A 10,146-nucleotide genomic window follows, 5' to 3' on the forward strand; every position below is an offset into this window, starting at 1 on the left:
CTGAACGCCCAATCCAGCGCAGTTCCATCGTGTATTTTAAAAGGGATTGATGTGTCACTAATCGTTTATGCAGATGATATTTTTATCCCCAGTCGAACAGTACAGTCGTTCGAAAGAAATTTTGCTATTTTAAGCAAAGAATATGCTAAGATTAACCTTACATTCAATAGAGAAAAATCGGACGTGGTTCTGTTCAACCGGGTTGAAACTCGAGCAGGTTTTACTCGACGGCGCGCCAGTTTCCCCAAGATCACAAATGAAATATTTAGGGCTTCCTATTGGTGACACTCTTAAAGCAACTAGAAGGCTCTTGATCCTTCATGTCCAACGTCGAACAGCAACTGCATACGGAAGCTTGGTAGCAAACAAACTTTGACTCAACCGCAAAATGCTAGCGAAACTTTACAATGCTTCTGCACTCCCGAATTTCCTATACCTTGCACCTTTTTGGCCTACGTTTACGATAACCGAGACGAAGGAACTTCGGCGAATCTATTTCCGGTATGCCAAATACCTGCTTGCCCTTCCACCATGGTCAAGCAACTCCTGGGTCATTAAAAGATACGACATCATAGACCCGAATGCTTCTATCAGAAAAGGCATAGAAGCTTATAATAGTAGAATTGGTCGGCACCCATGGAGCGCTATTTTGATTCAATGAATGTTTCGCTTTTGTATGTTTTAATTGTTTTTAAGTAAGGTGAAGTGTTGCAAAGTTTTTTGTGTAGTTTTTTAGGTCATTTCCTTTTTCCTCTTTTCTTTTATTGACATTATACTCCGTTTTTCATGTGTATTATAACAAGTTATAAATAAATTCAATTCAATTCAAAAATATTGGTTCCCTAAAATGGTGCCCGACCAAGGGCCAAAAATTCTTTCTTGGAAACTTCGTATGGAAAAGGGGTCATAGAAACTTCGGGTGCGGCTCTTTCAATTGTAAATTGAAAGTTGAATCGCCTCTTGCAAGGGCCAATACTGGTCTTGGAGGAATCAACCTCCCTTTTCTGTCCTTTTTTGCTCTCCCTCTATAATGTTTCAGCAAAATTTTGAGATACTCATTTTGTTCGGCAGCAAAAAATATTTGAAATTTAACTGTGTCTGAACAAGTCAAATTAGGGCTAACAATGGTTGAAAAAATGCTATAGTAAAAAACTATTCAAAATCAGCGAAAGATCATACTGTCCTTTCTTTTCTTTTCCATTATCAATTAAGGCGTAATTTAGGATTTGCATGACGAGCAATAATCGACTTCCTTTGTTCATATATGTGGCCGTTCATGAAATTTTGTACATGTGAACTAAGCTATTTTTTCTTGGAAGGTGGAAAAACTATTCAAAAATATCAGCGAAAGGTCAAACATGTGAACAAAGATAATTATTCTTGAAAGGCGAAAAAATTATTCAAAAATATCAGCGAAAGGTCAAACTGTTCTTTCTTTTCCATTATCAGTTAATACGTAATTTAGGAGTCACTTGACGAGCAATAATCGCCTTCCTTTGTTCACATATGTGACCGCACAGTAAATGTTGTACCTGTGAACAAAGCTATTTTTTCTTGGAAGGTGACTATTGTTCCTCACACGGATCCTAAATTACGCATTAAGTGATGATGGGAAAGAACTGTGTGAATCGGTAGCCTAGAGCCACTAAGTCGAAATATGGTAAAAACTAAACTTGAACTAAAAAAAAAATGCGTTTCGGTTTTTAACACTACCGGGCTGTTTACAGGGTTGTCCGAATTTGGGATTCCATAAGAAAAATGCTAAAATGTTACAATCTAGGTTAGCACCAGCTTCAAATTTTCTTTTGGGGTATGCCCCAAACTTATTTTTGGCCAACCTTGCTATGTCTTCATATAGTTTTGACATTTGTCTTTTTTCTAGACTGCGAGCTCCCTTTGGAAAGCTATAAATGCCATAATGACTGGAAAAACTTCAGAAACAAACGCTAGCAAAATAAATAATTACACAGTACACTTTGTAATAAAACCAGAATTGCTACCCCACTACCCGGCAAAAACGCAAGAAACCCTACTTGAAAGTTACTTCAAGTTCACTGTCGTCCGCCATCCTTTCTATAGACTTGTCTCCGGGTACAGGGACAAGCTAAATCCAGGAAAAGACTGGTTCAGAAAAACTTATGGCACGAAAATTATTCGAAAATATCGGCCGAAGGCTACTGTAAAAGAAATTAGAAGTGGAACTCCAACTTTTTCGGAGTTTGTCGACTACCTGACTGATCCCAAGACAGTTGCAGCACCAAAAAGGGTAGATGATCATTGGACACAGTATCATAGATTATGCCATCCATGTAACGTAAAATTCAACTATATATTAAGGTTTGAGTCACTCAAAGAAGATACAGATCATCTACTGAGCTCACGAAATCTAAGTGATCTTGTAACTTATACATTTATTGCACCCGCATCTAATACCAAGAAAGTAAATAGGTATATTCGACAGCTAAAGATTGGAAAACTTCTTCAGTTATATAAAGTTTTTGAATTTGATTTTGAATTATTTGGATATGACTTTGATATAAAGGAGTACTTAACTTGAAATCTTGGGAATATTCCGACAACTTATGCAGTTATTGTGAAGCCTAACTCGGAACATTCCAACAGTACTGAAATTATGTATTTTTAAACAGATTTGGAAAATATACATTATCAACCAGGTACCACTTTTACCTAGTCTACGTGCTTGAATTACTGGTGAAACACGGATTACTTATAATGCGTAAAAGTTATTGTTAATCATAATTGGTTATCATTCTTATGTATATTGCATGAAGAAGTAAAATAAAATTGTCTTGATGAATCTTTAGAAGCTTAACTTTTTACAGACAAATATAAGAAATATATAGCATTGGGAATATAGGCAGACCACAATTATTCTTTGAAAGTTTTATGTTTGCTGGGGGATTCAGTCCCAAGGATTAACAACCCAAAATCTCAATATTTTACCCGTGATATTTTCATTAGATTCATCTTTGTTGTGCTTTTAAAATTTTTATCCCCAATCCTCATATTGCTACCTACCCCTGAGGTAAATTATTGAGTATGTGCCTAATGTGGACCATAGTTTTAAAGGCTATATCTACTTACCTTTGATGATATTTGCACTTTGCAAAAAGTAATATGGGAAACAATAATTTTTCATGAAATATCTGTAGTATAGAGTTTTGACCTGAAACATGGTTAATATCAACTTAAATAGCCTTTTTGTGTGTTTTATGATGGTTTGGACCCATGCAATAGTACTGCTTTGCTGGTACGTATGTTGAATTTTATAAGAGTAATTATCAATTTAAACAATGCAGGTTGCAGGTTGTCAGCTGTTTTCAATACATTTTAGTTGAAAGTAAGGAGCAACATTACAAATTGAAACCAGCAGAAACTATCCAGTATATGACGGGAGCTACCCCTTCCTCATCTCTCACTCTTTACGCTACAGTCTCAAAGTTCTTTAAGAATAATTTCCGTTTGTTTTAAGTTTTATTATTGCTTCCAGTCGAAAAAGGCCTTGCTTTTTTCAACTGAAAGCAGAAAACCGCCCTCCTGTTGAAAATTTTCCTTGAGAAATTCCTCACGGGAACTTTCTTCTCCAGGGAAAATTCTACCCGCAGAAAGCACCCTCCTACATAAAATTTGGATCTTAAAATTTTCTGTATATTTCACAATAACAAATACTGTATGTGAACAAAAAGCAAATTGTATAGCTTACAGCTTTTTCCCCAGCGACTGTGGAGGGTAATGCCATCTCCAGAGACACATTTATTGAACTTTTCAGCTATTCTGAACCAAATGGCTATCTCAAAATTTCGATTGGATTTCTTTGAGGAAAAAACGGACGTAAAAGTGGAGCTAGTTGACCTCCAACCTTATTGGTCACTAAAAAATGGGCCCTAGAACTTTTAATTTCGTTCAAATGAACCCTATCCCAATTTTCTAGGACCTAGGATCAAGTAATATTTCTTCTCGCCAAAGAACAAAATTCCACTTTTTTTAGATAGGAACTTGAAACCTCTATAGTAGGGTTCTCTGATATGTTGAATTTGAAATTGTAATTTTTTAGTAAGGCCGTTCCAATTTTTTAGGGTTCCACTCCCCCCTTTTTTTTACCAAATCAGGCAAATTTTTCTCATGCTCATATTTTTTAATAGGTAACATTAAACTTAATGCTTTTTATATATTTAAAATTATCATAATAAGCCAACTTTTTTGATATATGAATAATTTATTAAAATTCTTTTTTGAGAGTTTTGGTAACTATTGAACCGAGTCCCTCTTTACTTATAATTAGTTGCCACGTGCTATTTAATTGATTTCGGAAGTTGTAAAATAGCCTCTCATAACACGGTAACCAACTCATTTTCTAGACCATACAACTTATAAATGCAAACAACGGGTGGTTAGAAAATAATATCATAATAAAAGTGAAAAATTTATTTCACCTTAATTGAGTAATGACTTCGCCGACAAAGCAACAAATTGTCTCTAGCATAAAAGGACTTTAAAGCACGGAGAAATCGAGCACCATCAAGGATCATCAAAGATCGTCGTTTATTACAAATAATCCACTTTTAGCCTACCATATCGAGTCTGCATGGATTTTTTCGTTTGCTTTTCTCTTTGAAAAACAAAGTTCCCTTTGGAAAGCCATCAATAATATCAGATGCGGCACTCAAGGGGTGCCGAAGTATAGAAACATAAACCTTTAATCACTTTATATGAAAACTTCGGAGGGGGCTGCTTCTTTTGAAAAATAGAGGTTTTAGCTCCCTTCTTAAAAGTTGAAAGTGACTTAGAGAAAACCAGTCCTCCTTCCGGGCTCTTTTGGCTACCTGGACCCTCATAGTCCACAAGATCTTCTATAAAATTCTGCGAGCCATTTTGTTCATAATAGTCAAAACGTCACTAGAAAGGCACCCGGGAATGGTATGAGCCCCACAGCCCCACATTTGTGTTTATTTGTTTTGTGTCAAATAAAAATCTTAAATCTTGGGACAAGGGCCATAAATAGTACAGATTGCCAATTGATAATGCAGGTTTTATAATGGGAAAAAGGGGCATGTTTGATGTTGATTGTGCAATTGGTTCAAAAGTTGCACTGATTGTTTCTATGGGTCAAAAGGGTCAAACAGAAGGCTGTGAGAGGAGGTGGGTCCAGAACGTGCAAGAAACCTTTTCGTTCTTTTTTAGTTTGAAGTTTACAAATTTGAAACTTACTTTGAAATTTAAGTCTTTAGGCCTGGAGGAGCCCAATTTACAAAAAGAAAGATTCTTCCGGGGCGCCGAACCTTCTCTAATTATGGGGCCCAAAATAGCCACAAATCTTTATTCCCAATCTTCCAAATTTTGAAACTTCCAAAAGCCTTTATTCTTCAGTCCTAGGGCAAAAGGGACCCACATGCAGAAGAAGAATAGAAAAAATATTGGTTCCCTTAACTGGGGCCTGACCAAGGGCCAAAAATTCTTTCTTGGCAACTTTGTATGGAAAAGGGTCGAACAAACTTAGGATGCGGCTCTTTCGGTTGTAATTTGAAAGTCAAATCGCCTCTTTCAAGGGCAAGAACGGTCTCAGGGCAATCAACCTCCCTGTTCTATCCTTTTTAAAGGCTTGAAACTTATATCTATGAACTGTTAGGTCAAGGGAATTCTTATTCATGGAATAAGCTGGAAATGAAAATTGTTTGGCACGAAAATGGAGCCACAACTTTATTTTTACAGTCAGCTAGGAATCATGATACTTTTATTCAGCCCAGTTACTTGACTTCGAATGTTCTCGATCAGCTCACACGAAGAGACTAAAGGATATGGACTGTTCAAAAGCGTGGGCTTGTATTTCAACTCCTCAATCAGCCTGATCACCAACTCCTTATCATCACAATCGTCTTGGCCAGGTGGACCTGGCCAATAATAAAAATAAAGCTAATAATGGCTGCAACCGATTGCGATACTCAGAATTGGGCCTTAAGCTTATTTTTGTCTGTGATGGATTTTTAGCTTAACCGGGTATTACCCGGCACAGTAGCACCACCAAGAAGCTTCCCAGGGGAAAACTTCTCTGGCTATACTTTTACCAAAATTTTAATGTTTTACCAAGTTCTGTTCTTTTCCTGGTTAAACGTTAAATCAGGATATTTTTACCCAGATTTATCATTTTCCTATACCTGTAGATTGTTTAATGTATTTTTGTTTTCCAGGGGGTCATCGACCCCTGGTCCTGCTCTAAGGGCACCCTTAGCCAGATAGAACTCATCGAAGAAAATATTTTGAAGATTGACCATGACACCTGAAACTGGGCCAAAAATTTTTGTCTTCGTAAATTGGCTTATGTAGATAGGACAAGTAGATAGAGATAATAGGACCTTAAAGAAGACAACGGCTGTCCAAATACGCCAAAACAGGCGACGCCCAAACTCGTGACGCTCAAGACGCCCAAGGTTTTTTTTTTTGCTTGATATCAGATAGAAAATTACTGGATATATCTATTGGGCAAAACAAACCTAAAATGGAAAAAAAATAGAAACAGTGGGTTGTATCGACTCGTGAACCCAAAAGTGGGCCAAACATTGTTTATCTCAGATTGGGACGAAATTTCCTGGGTAATTCTAATGGACTAAGGGATCGTAACGATAATGATACATTTTGGAGCAAAGTCTGGTACTCTTAGTGTGAAAAAGTTTTTTTACACTGAACTGCTTTAAACTTTAAGGCTGAGTGGAGACTTAAATTAAAACCTCAGGACCAAAGAACCTCAATTAAGACGACAATTAATAAATCAAATCTTATATTACTGATTCATGTTTTTTTTTTCTTGTCTTAAATCAACAAAAATCTCTAGACGAATAAACATGAAACGAATAAGGTTCCAAAGTTCTAATAAATTTTATTTGAATAATAATCAAACGAACAAACTGTTTCAACAAAATATAGCACAAAAAGTGCTTCATAGTAATGTGTAGGATTAAGATTCGTAGATCCAAGATAGGGGTTGTCTATAAGATATCGTATGTCAAGATAAGATTGTCTATAAAATGGGGGTTAAGGTGGCTTCAGCCCTATAGAAGACAAAGATTCACACAGATTTTCAACTCATACGAAGATTTGAAGGCAGCTCAAAAGACCCCTCCCCATCCACCCAGTGCTCTATAATAAAAACTATTATTAAAATTTCATTGTGGAAATCTACTGCTGGTTGAAAATATGAACTGAGTATTCATATTCTTTTCAAAATTTAAATAAGAATCAAACATTTTAATTCTTGAGTAGAAAGACTGAAAACTAACTTTACAATTATTCCTAGTCCTAACCAATAATAAACTATGTCCATTAAAAATGAACAGAAATGAATTTTAAGCAAACATTTTCCAAAAACAAAGTTTTTCAGAGAAAAATAAAGAGTCATAGTGAAACCTATGACGATCAGAAATAAATAAATACAATAATTCAAACTAAAAACGAACAGAAATTACTTTTAATGAATAAATAAAACCCAACATGAGCAGAAATAAAAATGAATAATCGTACCAAATACAAGGGTAACAGACACTGCTACGGTTAATAAGTAAACTTTAAATGAACCTACCCCAAAATGAACCTGAATTAAATGAAAGACAAGTCAAACTTAAACCAAACAGAGATTGTTGCAAATACAAATAAGGCTACTACCTCTTAAGCCTTCTAAAGGCCAGAGTTTTATTTGCGCTATGCTGACAACAAAATACGAAAAATTGATTGATTTTCGTAAATGGAAAAGCAGTGTGGTCTAAGAAATTATTTATGATAACAAAATATATTTGAAGCTTTTCTTCAACTATAAATTTAAGAAATCAAAAACTGTTGAGACTGCTACGACTTAATATCATTATATATTAAATAATCAGTCTACTTTTATTTGTTATTTCCAGTACTGTTGATCATTGTTTGGTTTTTGTTTTTTTACGTGTTTATTTTTTCTATTTTTGGGATTCTTTGGAATTTTTCATCTTGGCTTTTTTTTTCTTCGTGTTTCATTTCTTATCCTTTTTTTTATGTTTTATAGTGTATTGTTAACCAACTTTGTACAATATACGCACATTTTTTTATCTACTTTCTGTGATTTCTCTTAAATCTGCTTTTATGATTCATAGGTTTCCAGCCAACTTTATGCAGTACACGCAGATTTTCATTTTTTTCTTACAGACTGGAAGCTCTCGTTGGAAAGCCATCAATGCCATACTCACATTTTTTTTTCTCTCGGATTTTTCATCTTGGCTTTTTTTTTCTTCGTGATTGATTTTTTCTCTTGTTTTTTATGTTTTGAAGTGTGTTTTTACCCAACTTTGTACAATATTCACAAGTTTTTTAATCTACTTTCTATTATTTCTCTTAAATCTACTTTTATGATTCCTAGGTTTCCAGCCAACTTTATGCAGTACACGCAGATTTTCAATTTTTTTTTTCTTACAGACTGGAAGCTCTCTTTGGAAAGCCATCAATGCCATACTTACAGGAAAAAGTAATGAAACAAACGCCAGTAACATAGATTCATACACTGCGCACTTTGTAATAAGACCTGACTCACTGCAGCATTACCGTCCAAAAAAGAGGAACCAAATACTTCAGTCTTACTTCAAGTTTACTGTAGTGCGTCATCCTTTCGATAGAATCGTATCTGGATACACAAACAAGTTCAATCCAGGTCAAAAATGGTTTAAACAATTCTATGGTACCAAAATCATTGAAAAATATCGACCAAAGGCTACGACAGAAGAAATAGAAAGTGGGACTCCGACGTTTCCAGAGTTTGTTGACTACCTCACAGACCCTGAGACAGTATCTGCACCAAAAATAGACGCTCATTGGATACAATATCACCGACTATGCCATCCATGTAATATAGAACAGGACTATATATTAAGGTTTGAGTCACTTAAAGAAGATACAGATTATCTGCTGAGCTCTAGAAATCTTACCAAATTTGTGACGTATGACTATAATCCTCCTGCAACAAATAGTGATAAAGTGAAAAAGTTTATGCAAGAACTAAGGATTGAAAAAATACTTCAGTTATATGAAGTTTTTAAATTTGATTATGCCCCATAAATTGGAGTCAATTTTGTTTCAAAGAAGAAGAACGATGATTATATTTTCATTTGTATTTCCATTTATTCACAAGTATGCTTATTTTCAAGGAAATTCTTTCGAAACTTATGATGATATATCTTTCCAAATATGCTTGTAAATTAGGGCAATTACTGTCCCGCTAAAAAAAATTTCGATACAATTGAGTTTGAAGACTTCAAAGATGGGTGGCAGTGGAACTACAAACCATATGGGGGAACGAAAAACAAAGGCAGCGCTATAGCGCTTTCTAAGTAAACAGTCACAACTTCGCATGGAAGAGACAGTCTTAGAAACTTCAGAAGGGCTCATCTGACAGAAAATTGAAAGTTTTGTTATCTTTGTTAAGAGCCAAACGTGATTGGAGGCCAATCAGCCCGCCTCTCACACCCTCCTCCCCCACTATCTTTTAAGACATCTGACCGAAATTTTAGAAAACCCTTCCACTTGAAATAGTCAAGAGGAACAATGCATCCAAACATGGCATGCCCCAAACCTTTTCAATTTCAATTGAAACCTTTTCTTTAATTGCAACTTTGAAACTTAAGGAGCTTAAATGTTACTTTTACATTTAAGAAAATAAAATGTCACTTAAATAGAAAAAAAGCAGAAGTACAGTTTCTTTCAGAATCTAAGAATTATTAACTAAAAGAGGCAAAAAACTAAAAGAATTATTAGCTTCTAGGAACAGATATGATCTAAAAGTCTAAAAAGTTTTTTTTTAAGAAATAAAACTTCTAGGAATAGATTTGACATTGACAAAAGAAGCTCTAAAACATATTCACTCGTTATTAAACGTCTAAAAAGTTTTTTTTTGTTTTTTTACAGCTTTATTAAGCAACTGTTCATCACCACTTACATTTATGTTTAAACAATATTTGTTGTTGCATTACGGCTATACCAATGCATCGTATTGTTTTGAATATTGTACTATCTCCGAAAGGTTTGTTGCCATGGCCAGAATATGCCAATTAAAAAAACTGATCTTAATTAAAATATGAATGGAATAATTGACAAAAAAACAGCCAAATCAAAACA

General features: G+C 34.9%; 1 protein-coding gene across 4 annotated transcripts in view; it reads left to right on the top strand.

Moving 5' to 3' along the window:
- The window catches only part of LOC136024834 (carbohydrate sulfotransferase 11-like), a 64,081-nt gene extending 54,883 nt beyond the window's left edge, over nt 1–9,198 (top strand). For 2 of the 4 annotated variants that reach the window (XM_065700322.1, XM_065700319.1), the window contains exon 4: nt 1,883–2,818. In XM_065700322.1, the coding sequence (XP_065556394.1) occupies nt 1,883–2,557 (675 nt within the window). In that variant the 3' untranslated portion in view covers nt 2,558–2,818. Of the gene's footprint in view, nt 1–1,882; nt 2,819–8,454 lie in introns of those variants that run through there. The other 2 variants (XM_065700323.1, XM_065700320.1) reach the window with 1 other exon arrangement.
- The last annotated feature ends 948 nt before the right edge of the window (nt 9,199–10,146 follow it).

This window comes from Artemia franciscana, chromosome 3 (genome assembly GCF_032884065.1).
Source record: "Artemia franciscana chromosome 3, ASM3288406v1, whole genome shotgun sequence".
Lineage (NCBI taxonomy): Eukaryota > Metazoa > Arthropoda > Branchiopoda > Anostraca > Artemiidae > Artemia > Artemia franciscana.